The following is a 10,979-nucleotide window of genomic DNA, read 5'->3' as shown; positions in this document are numbered from 1 at the left end:
GTTGTTTATGGCTGTATACCCAATTCTTAAGCACAGTAGGTTGCCCATGAAGGTGATAAATAATGGTTAAATGAATGATTAAATAACCGTGTGAAGAAATAGCATTTGCCTCTCAACTACTGTCAAATCTACTGGGTTCTACCCAGAGTTTACTGATTCAGTCAGTCTTGATTAGGGCCAGAGATTTTGCATTTCTAACAAGTTCCCAGGTGCTGCTGATGCCGCTGGCCTGAAGACCAGATGTTGAGGAGCACTATCGTAGACTATGAGTGCATTTTCAGTTGCCCAAGATTCATGGGTTTATGAGATCAACAGTAAGAGAAGATTAAGAACAGGCTTTTCTGGGTGCATAACTCCAGTCCACCACAGTACCATGAAGCATTCTTTCTACTCTTCCAGGAACAAGTGATTTCTTTTCCTTCAGAAAATACATTATTCTGTCTGATACCCTTTACTTACAGCCCTCTTGTATTTAGATAACATTGACTCCTAACCCTTTATTTATAAACTAAGCAACTACTTAAAGAGATTTTTCCTCCTCCTCAAGCACAGATAAAGAGAAGGGCAGGTCCAGCTGCCCTCACTCAGGGCTCTTGGTTGTGAGGGAATCACTATGACTCAAAAGACAATGGGAACTCGCTTTATTTCCCTTTTTAATGTTCCTCAGTGTTTGCAGAGGAAAGTACCCTCAAGCCAGACAAGGAAACAGAAAAAAATCACCCAGAGATCAACACTATTTTACTGTCACTTTGTTTTTATCATCTTTAGAGAAAGGTACTGTGGACTCCTCTAGACATGATTGCAACAGTTCAAACTCCAGGTAAACACACACACACACACACACACTCATACAAACACATAAAACTGACTATGTTCCACCTACTTTTGCTTTGCTCCCCCTAGATGTGCCTTACAAGCACAGTGGTTTTAGTGCTCCTCTATGTTGATAGTGCTCCTCAATATCTAAGTGTGGTCCCCAGACCAACATGCTTTTAGAATTTCTTAGGAATGCAAATTCTCAAGCCCCGCCCCAGCCTGACCGAGTCAGCAAATCTGGGAGTGGACCAGGGAATCTCTGTGTTCACAAGCCCTCCAGGTGCACGCTCAAGTTTGGGAATCAATAGCTCCTGGTCTCGCTGCTCCTCCTGTCACAGGAGGTTGCGCCCCACCATGCCCAAAGGGGGCTAGGGGCGAAACGCGGGAAGCCCAGGGGTGGGGGCGGAAGGAGAGGTTGGCAATTTACAGGTGTCCACCTGGTAGGGCTCAAGGATCGCTCACCCTTGTTGTTCCCCCACCTGCAAGGGTGGAGCCCAGGGCAGCTCCGCCTCGCACACCTCCGGCTGCACAGGTAGCTGGGCAGAGCCTGGAAACAAACTCATAGGAGCAAGACTGTAAAGAAAAAAGTCCTCTCGCTGGGACTGCTAGCTCCCCAGTCGCCGGAGGACCTTGGAGCCGCCACCATGGGTACGCTCGCGGCGCCGAGGCTGGAATGGGGGTCGCCGGGGAGCAAGGAGCGAGGGGCGCCGAGTCTTCCAGTCCCGGCACAGATGTGCCCACTTTCGCGGCATGAAACCCGCGCGGCGCGGGGGCTCGGGGTCAGGGGGCTGCGCTGTCGGGGCGCGCCCGGACCAGGACAGGGGGCTGCAGAGGGGGAGCCGCGCGGTCCCGGGCCTGGTTGCCGACGCTGGTGTGGACTGTCACCCCGCGTGTTTTAGAAGCGCTGCCTCCTGGGCTTGAAGCAGGGAGGACTGGCACGACTGGCGGGTGCCGGGACGCGCTGAGCGAAGCCGGGTGACAGGGAGGCTAGAGGAGGCGGGCGCGCACCCAGCACTGCAGGCGAGCCCCTTGCGGAGCCCCGGGGAGGGTCTGGAGGGTCGAGGAGCCTGGGAGCGGAGGCGGAGAGACCCAGAGGTTACAAGACTGAACGAATTCATCTTGACCTGCCCACCTGGTTGGGAACTCTTGGTCCTCGTGTTTCCACCCTCTGGGCCTGGAGTGGGCTTGCGCAATTGAAGCTGGACTGAGTAGTCTGGAGTCGGTGGAAAAGGCAGAGGAGTCTCCCTCTGTCTCGTGGGCTTTGTGCATGACTTTGTCTTGCCTGTGGCGGGTATAGTGACCCTCGAGTTCGGAGGAAGCCCTGGTCAAAGAGGAATTGGGGCTGTCTTTTATGGGCCTCTCTTAATGTTCTGTCGCTGTCCTCAGGCACAGGAGTTGGGTGACTGGTCCTTGGTAGATATGGAATGCAGTGCTTCAGACTACACTGCACTTGAATGAAGGCAGAATTAGAGAGCTAAGGCTGGAAGGGACCTGAGATCAGCCCAGAGCTTCTTCTCCTGCAAAAGTAGTGAAGCAGAGTCAATTGACTCCCCCTAAACTCAGGCTATGAGTGGGCTGGCCATGTGTCCACATGGATGAGACAACCAATCTGAAGTTGGCCTGTCTGCTTTTCTATTCCAGATCTGTCACTTGCTACCTCTTTGATCTTGCCTCAATAAATTAAGCATTTTGGGTCTCGATTCCCTCACCCATTAGATGGACATGTTATCATGGTTGTGGTCAGATGGTGTGTGTTAAGGATGTACCTGCTTAACCATAGATTTGGCTCTCAATTTTTAATTTTTAAATTTAACTTTCGTACGCAGTGTCTTAGCTCTGATGTAGCAGTATTGAGTAACTCATGCTTTAGACTTCTGGTGGTTGCTAACTGTACTCGTTCCAGAGAGACACTGCAGCCCTCTCGCTAGGGTGGAGACTCATTCAGCTCTGCAGTCCCACTCACGGGCTGAAGTTCTCCCATCCCCACAACGATTAGGTTGTCCAACCGTGGAACTTTTCTAGGAGGTGCTCTGCAGGATCTTATTTTGAACTTCACTTTAATACCTGAGTAGCATTGTGTTGAGTTAGAACTCTGTGACTTGGGTTTAGCGTTTCTAGCAGATTGTTCAAATAAGGCAAGCTGTCAAAGATGTCAGCCTGATTATGGGTGAATGAATGCAAAATTAACTTTCAAAGCATAGTTCCAAATGAATTGATGCTTTCCAGTTTGTGAATTGATCCTTAAGTGCTTTGTTGCAATGGAGATTGGCATGGCATGTGACTATCAACAAAAAGTTTATATTCAGACATCATGTTTTATTTTGTTCTTAAGTACCACGATTTCAATGTGAAGGTGTAGTTAGTGAAATAATTAATTAGAAAATGTATTATTTATAAAAATATAGTAGTAACTTTCCTTCATATGAACAGACCCTTGGCACTTAGATTATGCCATAATTGTTTCAGGTTCCCTAGTGTCTGAAAGGGGGTCACTGGAACGCTCAGTGGACATGGCAGAAGAAACAGAAACAAGGAAACAATTCTTAGAGTAACATTTGCCATGATCTGATTTTGTGCCACAGTGTAATTGGAACATATTTTCACTGTAATAGGTCCTTTCACTTGCCCTGGGAATAGACAGGCAGAAGTTATGACTGAATAGGAAAGTAAAGGATAGGTTAAGCTTCAGAACTATACTATTAGGGCATTTATTAGACTTTGAAATGTAAGCAATGAGAATCCACAACAATTAACTGGTAAGAGCAGCTTTGAGTATGACAAATGCATAGCTAATGTATGCTACAGCATCTTATGGAACTCATGAACCACAAACCCTTTGCTTTAAAGGAGTCAGCAAACCTTTTCTGTAGAGGTTCAGATAGTATTTTAGGTTTGGGGTGCCAGTCTCTGTGCTAGCTACTCAATCATGCCCTTTTGGTGCAAAAGCAGTGAGAGACAATACATAAATGAGTGGGTGGGTCTGTGCTCCAATAAAACTTACTTTATGGACACTGAAATCTGAATTTTATATGTTTGCATGCATCACAAAATATTCTTCATTTTTATTTTTTAACCATTTAAAAATTAAAATACAAAATAAAACTATTCTTCTTTTGTAAGCCATAAAAAAAAAAAAACAGCCAGCAGGCTGGATTTGGTCCATGCACCACAATTTGCTAACCCCTGCTTTAAAGTATGCATGTGCCTATCAGATTCGGCTTGGAAAGAAGCTTGTTTTCCCAAGGACTATCTTAAATTGGGTCTCTGAGGGGCAGGGAACCACACAATAGGTTGAGGGGAAGTCCCAGTGAAAAGAGAGATGTATTTAAGACGGTTTTAGGGCTCAGGATGCTTTTGATAAAGATATCAAATATATATATATATTTTCCCATCCCACCCTGCCCCCTTGTTCAAAGCTTGGCAGGAGTCTACACTGAATTTCTGCTCTCACAAATTATTTCCTGTACTTTGGTGCTGGGAAACCATAGAGCTTGCTCTGTCTTTTGGTATATATTCAACTCTGAAGATTAAGCATGAGATTTCAAGTCCTATAAAGCAAATTCTGCCAGTTCCTCCAACTTGATGTGAGAAATTAGTTCGCTTAATGCGGGACACCTCACTATATTCCTGTCCACCTAAATCTCAGCCTCCTGGCTGGCCTTGGTGTGACTGTGATGAGTTTTTCCAAGTCTGCTCCCCTGCCTGAATGTAAAGCGATAGACTGGCCCTGAAGGTACATCAGAGCTAGCCACTTAAAAATTCTTCCACATTCTCTCCTCTTCCTAGAGGGTAGAGGGTAAACCAAAGAACAGTGCTGCAGTTCCAGGGAATCTGGCATTTCTGCCACAAGCCAGAAGCTAGAAGCTGAAGTTGCTCTGTAATAAAAAGAACCTTTTGCATTTAGTCTTTGGAGGAATCTTTTCCTTCCCCTCCAGCAAGAGAGAATGTCTACACTGAGTTCTCCCAGGTGGATGCAGCTCTAAGTCGATGCTTTTCAAACTTTAGTAGGCATCAGAATCACCTGAGAGAGGGCTGATTGTAAAAGGTGGCTGGGCCCCACCCTTAGAGTTTTTCTATTCAATAGGTCTGAAGACTTCTCAAGAATTTAGATTTAAACAGGTTCCCAGGTGATGCTGATGCTTCTGATTCGAGGACCACGTTTTAGGAATGACTGCTCTCAGACTAAATGATAGGGGTCTCGTTTGCTGGCTCGTCCTTCTCTTTTTCCCCATAATGAGACGGTGGGAAGAAGGGCTGGCCCATGGCTTACACAGGTGTGTACTTAATTCATGATCATCAAGGTTTAAGTAAATTAGTAGAATTTGAAAATTAGTTTGTAAAGCTGTCTTAGGAATGAAAAGTTGAGAAGAATGGAAGTGGTGAATCAGTATGGTTCAGCCAGGGCTGGCAGGCCGTGGACCTAAGTCACTTATTTATGCAGAAATTCATTGACCATCTGAGGCTATAAAATAGTCCTGTCTCTAAGAAATGTGTGTCCTCAGAGGCAGAAACATAAGCCTATACAATATTTTTCCAGGTAGCTGAGGTGAATAAAATACCAGGAGACCAGCGAAAGCTTAATATTGCCAAATTTGGACAATGGGCTGTCTTAGTGCTGAAGTTTTGTACCTCTACAAAATGTCCCGAGTGGTATTATTCAGTTTTTGGTTCACTTGAATTTTTTAGTTGGTCATTTTCCTGCTGGTCCTGGGTTACTGAACCATCCCATAGAGAGGAGAGAAGAGATGGAGGGATTAACTGAATCAGCTTGTGAAGCTACCAGGAAACTTCCAAAGTAAAAGGGATATGCCAGCTGTTCTCTTCTCCAGATGGAGCTGAAACCAGAGGGGGATATGACATGGAGCCCTCAGGATGGGGACTGCCCAGCAAGCTGTGTCCCCATCTCTTGAGGTCACATCAGCTATTGGACACAGTGGCATCTTGATTCTATCCCTTGCAAGAGAGAATGTGAGTAGGTGTCCCGGGCACGCTGATAGAGAAATACAAATAAGGGTGGGGTCTGAGGAGCATCTCCACATTCTTCCTTGATGATGGTGAAAGAATGAGAGCAATATAAGCAGGCAGTGAAGGAGAATGTTGACTCATAGTACTGGAGTTGCAACATAAAGAACCAGGGAATCACTGTTTTGTAACTTGTCCTTGGTTTCCAAAGCTTGAACTATATGACCGAGGAAACTGACCTCAGTGTCATCTCATGGGGTAGGTGGGTTGAGGCTATGTCCGACCACCAGGCCCCCTCTCGTTTTCAGGATTCCGTCCAAGTACAGCCACCATCAGCAGGAAGAGAAGAGTCAAAAGACAGTCTCAGCAGTTGGAAAGTGTGTCAGCAGAGGAAAACAGGGACCCGATCTTCCGTAGACTCTCCTGAAGAAGGACGATTTCCTGGATTAGAAACCAGCCAAGGCCCCAAACTGGGCTGCTGAAAGAAGTCTCTTACTGGAGAGACATTTTAGAGTCATCAGTTATATGGCGATCTGTGAAACCAAGCACAAGCCCACAGGAAAATGTGGTTCAAGGATCAGACTTAACTGTACTTAAAGAAAAGTTCCACTAGAAGTCCTCAAACTGAGCTTTTAAAGCTTCTATAGTTTGCCTCGAGTGGCAAGATAATAGTATAGCTAGTTCTATATCAAGACGTAAATTTGAGCTGTTCTTGGGGCAACAAAACTTTTCCTCAATCAATTGAAATATATAATAATAGAAGAAACACATGGTCATAGAAAATGTTTCCTCTGAAATATATACATTACTTAAATATAACTTTAGGTAGAAAATATTGTTAGTGTGTAAAGATGATTCCATGTGGCCTGTGGCCTCAACTTAGCCTCTATATTTGGTGGTGGTTTCCCACAGCTAGACAGATGGATTTTCTGATTGAAGTGCTAATCAATTCTAATGACTCATTTAATAACAGAATGGGTATATAGAAAACATCTTTTGTATAATATTAGGTGAAATCAGACATATTCAAGGTGACCTATTCCAGACGATTTACCTCAAGTTAATTCTAAATAATATGTTCACACTCTATTGATACTGTATCATGAATCTATAGATGAAGTCTCCAGGCAAACATTAACTATATATAGTGTTTAAGTGCTCTTTTCTTTTTAATAGCTGTTTCTTCTATATCATATGCTCATTCTAAAATTACAAGCAAATATTGAAAGAATTAAGTTATCTAACACTGTCATAAAGACTTGTTAGGTAATGTCGAAAAAAATTGAAAAATTCATATAACGTTTTACCGAAATTCTACTTTTAGAAATTTCTTATAGATATCCTCATAACAGGAAAGAAACATGTACAACCTAAATATCAACTGGGGGGAAAATGGTGTTCTCTACCTAGTTTCGTAACCTAACTTCACGCATAACACACGTTATATAACAGGATCACAGCATTTTTTCTAACCATGATTTAATATCTAAAAATATAAAATCTTTGTATTTAAAAGTTAGGTTCTTTAACTTAATTGCCTCCAAAAAGACCAGGAGATTAGCCATTTAATTTATTGACCCTTATGTCTTTTGCATCTGCTTTCTCCTATGACAATATATAGCATTATCAGGACAGGCTCTAATATGTTAGTTTCTGTTACCAGTAAGTCACATGGTACTTGCTTGTGGTGGGTGTGTGTAGCTCAGGAGGCTGGAAGCCACATCCCTCCAAATTGCTTCCTCTTACCTCCTTGTAGAGCTTTTTCTGAAGAAAGGGCTGTTTTCTCCTTAAGACAGATACCTGCCTATTTACTGTCACCAATCTTACTTTTAAAACCATTTACTTTAAAGTGGTCATTCAAGTAAGCCTAACTCTAAGTTCTGAATAAAGAGTGTTCTATAATAAAAGAATTTTCCAGTATAGATAAAGGAAATAGCTTTGAGAGCAAGGGTTGCTTCCAAACACCCCATAAAACCATTTCACCTGAGTAAATGTTTCTTACCTATACCTGAGGCAGAACTTGCAACTGTCACCTGGAACTTTCTGTTTTTTAATATTCATCAACTCACTAACACTTTCTGGCCTGGATGTACTTTCCCTGTAGTTCAGAATGAGTTAGGAATAAACAGTCTCTGATTACATCCAAAGGTGCTTGGATGCTGGCACCCATAGAGTTCTTTCTTTCTGAAGGAGAACAAAAGTGGCGCTCAAAGATTCCCATATCTAGTTATGGAAATGAGATGCTAAATGTCATAGGTAGTTCATAAAGCCATCAGACAGAAGCCATTACGGGCCTTTTAAACTTATGATGGTAGACAGTCATGTAGTCTTATAGAAAGTAACCTAAAGCTGTAGGTTGTACACTTCAAATGGTCTCTAACTGAGAGCTGTTCCCTCAAACCTGATTAGTGGACACCCAGGATGAAGAAGAAGATTCTTTAAAGAAAGAAGAAGGCATAGCTGTCAAACCAACAGAGAAGACAAGATAAGTTCAAAGCCAACATCTGACTGATTCAACCAGTAAATATATGATGGGCTGCTTGTTGATTCAGGCAGTTTATTATTTGCATAAAAAGTGAAGGAAGAAAAACCAAAGAGGCCCCTCCCATCTTGAGTCCTAGGAGCTTCACAAGGTGTTCTGTCAAGACTCAGATCAGCTGCAGGTCAAGCCTTTGTCTGCCTGGCCTGTGTGGATACATGCAAGATCACCAAGGCAGAGCCATTCCCTACAATGGCATTGTGCCGAGGTCACTTAAAACATGGACTCTCCCATTAGCACTGGTTTCTCTTACCTTGTATTTCTAAAATAGCTTCAGATTATTCAGGATTAGTTGACCTTGTTCGTTCACAAAGGATCAATAACTCATTTGCTTTTAGCTGTGCTTCAGAAAAGACATACAATTTTGATGTAATCAGCATGCCCCAAACCATACATCAGTATATTCTGCATGTATGTAACTATTTGTAGGTGTAGAGGCGAAATAGTAGAGCCTCTCTTAGTGGGAGAAAGGGAGTTGTAGAAAGGATGATTGGGCGCCTCCATAGAAGGTACCAGCAAGAGGACCCCTGGGGCTGGAAAGCAACCATGTTCCATTTGCCAAGCCATGTATCCTTCAGAGACACCTTTTCTTACTTGGAACAAAGTCAGTGTCCACCTGGCAAGTCCTGCCTCCCCAGGCAACATCCAGACTAAAAGAATACATTTTTCCAATGTGTGTAAAAATGCCATATGCACTAGCAAAGACCCTGAGGGTGGGAAATGTGGCAAAACACTAAAGTAAGAAAAGAATCATTATCAGTCAAAAAAAAGTCTGTGCAAAAGCCATTCCTGAACCAAGGATTTTGGGTAACACGTACAGCACTTGCTCTAAAGCCGACCTCCTGTGGTGGAATTACCCATTTAAGGAAGGAGAAGTACATTTCATTTCTTTATCAATTTGGGAGAAAAAATAAAACCATGTGTATAACATAAGGCCTTCAAGCCCCCCTACTCCTACCTAGCCCCACTCCTCAGATTAACCATAGTTAAGCATGGCATATACCCTGCTGGACTCTTCTGAAAGGGGCACATGGGATCAGAACAAAATGGGATCATAAGATACATGTGCTGCTGTAAGATTTTTCAAAAGTCATAACATCTAGTTCTGTCTGGGCGGTTATAAAAAGTCTGAAGAGTTCTAAAGGAGGAGAAAGTATTTGTGGGGCTGATGGGAAGGGGGAGGCACTTGGCAGAACTGGTAATACAATACGTGGAAGTCGTGAAAGGGTCTGGTGTAAAGAGAAAATTAGGAGAAGTCATGAGGCTGGACTATTGGGGGTTGAAGTAGAATGGAACTAAAGTTAGATCCTGAAGGGCTTTGAATGCTGGCCTAAGGAGCAGGTTTTTACTTTACAGGGAGCAAACAATCAGCAAAGCATGAGAGAAGAGCACCCAGGAGCTCCATCCATTGGGGGAAGTTCAAGCCGGTGGTGCGGAAGGTGGAGGGAGCAGGAGAGGCAAGGTTGCTTGTTCCTCATCCTGGTGGATGATGAGACTGAGCTTAGAAAACGGGAATGAGAAGCAGAGGCCAAATCATATCACCGGAGTTGCTCACATGGACAATGGCTGCATTTATTAAGCTCCTGTTTTGCACAGGGCCTTTTTCTTAACTAGCTCACTGACATTGCTGTGAAGCAGTGACTCTCAAACTCTAGCACATCAGCATCACCTGCAGGGCTTGATAAACTGTGGACTGCTGGACCCCACCCTCAGGGTTTCTGATCCAGTAGGTCTGGGATGAACCAAAAGTTCGTATTTCTAACAAGTTCTCAGATGCTGCTGCTGTTGGCCTGGGGACCATACTTTGAGAACCATTGCACTAGAGATTTATAAACAACTCTTAAATCCCTGTAGTGACCTGTGTGTTGCACATTACAGAGTTGCCCATTTGAAAAGCAGCTCAGTTGAAAAAGAGTGTTTACCATTTATAGCCTCTGTGTAAGAAGACTGATTTCTCCGTCCACAACATAATGTGTGTGGCCTGCCTTTCTAGGATGACAGCCTTAGGACCCTCTGTCTTTGCTCAGTGTGAGTGGCCCTACAGGGACTTCCTTTTTCTTTAAGAACCACCTCCTCATCTCAACCAAATCACCCTACAGAGAGCTTCTGTCTGTTTTTAGGTTAATTCAGTCTAAACATCCATCCACACTTGGTGAAAAATCTATCCAGCTATCTTCGTGGGGTGCAGTAAAAAACAAACCTCATTTTGTTCATGTGTGTTGTCATCTTGTTAACCCACCTGCAAAGACAGTAGCAGCAGCTCTATACTACAAATGGAGTCCTGGAGTGTAAGCACTTTGAACAAAGCTACATGGATAGGAAAAAGTCTCTAAGCTGGGGTTTGACCTCCTTACTCTGAAGGCCCATATCTTTCCACCCAACCTATGAGATACAGGGGGAAATATTGAGAAAAGTTCTCTCTTTGACTCAAAAAACCCTCTACCATAAGTGAGTCTAAGCTGGATTGTAGCAGAAACCATTGCATACTCTGGGGGTCTCAAGAGACCTTTGGGAGGTGCATGTACAGCCCAAGATAACCATGAACAACTTAATTTGTTTTTACTAGTTTATGATATCATTTTCAGACCACTTTATTCCTTGCAATAACCCTTAAAGACAGTATATACACTTCAGGGATAAGTAATGAAGAGTCAATAACCTG

At 43.5% G+C, this 10,979-nt stretch overlaps 1 protein-coding gene across 1 annotated transcript in view; it reads left to right on the top strand.

Moving 5' to 3' along the window:
• Positions 1 to 1,066: 1,066 nt before the first annotated feature.
• SLC15A1 (solute carrier family 15 member 1) overlaps positions 1,067 to 10,979 on the top strand; it is a 77,403-nt gene continuing 67,490 nt past the window's right edge. Inside the window, exon 1 of the mRNA XM_077158571.1 lies at positions 1,067 to 1,464. Within this exon, the coding sequence (XP_077014686.1) occupies positions 1,461 to 1,464 (4 nt within the window). The 5' untranslated portion in view covers positions 1,067 to 1,460. The remainder of the gene's footprint in view (positions 1,465 to 10,979) is intronic.

The sequence above is a fragment of the Tamandua tetradactyla genome, chromosome 4 (genome assembly GCF_023851605.1).
Source record: "Tamandua tetradactyla isolate mTamTet1 chromosome 4, mTamTet1.pri, whole genome shotgun sequence".
Classification (NCBI taxonomy): domain Eukaryota; kingdom Metazoa; phylum Chordata; class Mammalia; order Pilosa; family Myrmecophagidae; genus Tamandua; species Tamandua tetradactyla.
The sequence above is the reverse complement of the archived record's forward strand: the minus strand, read 5'-3'. Positions and strand labels throughout refer to the sequence as shown.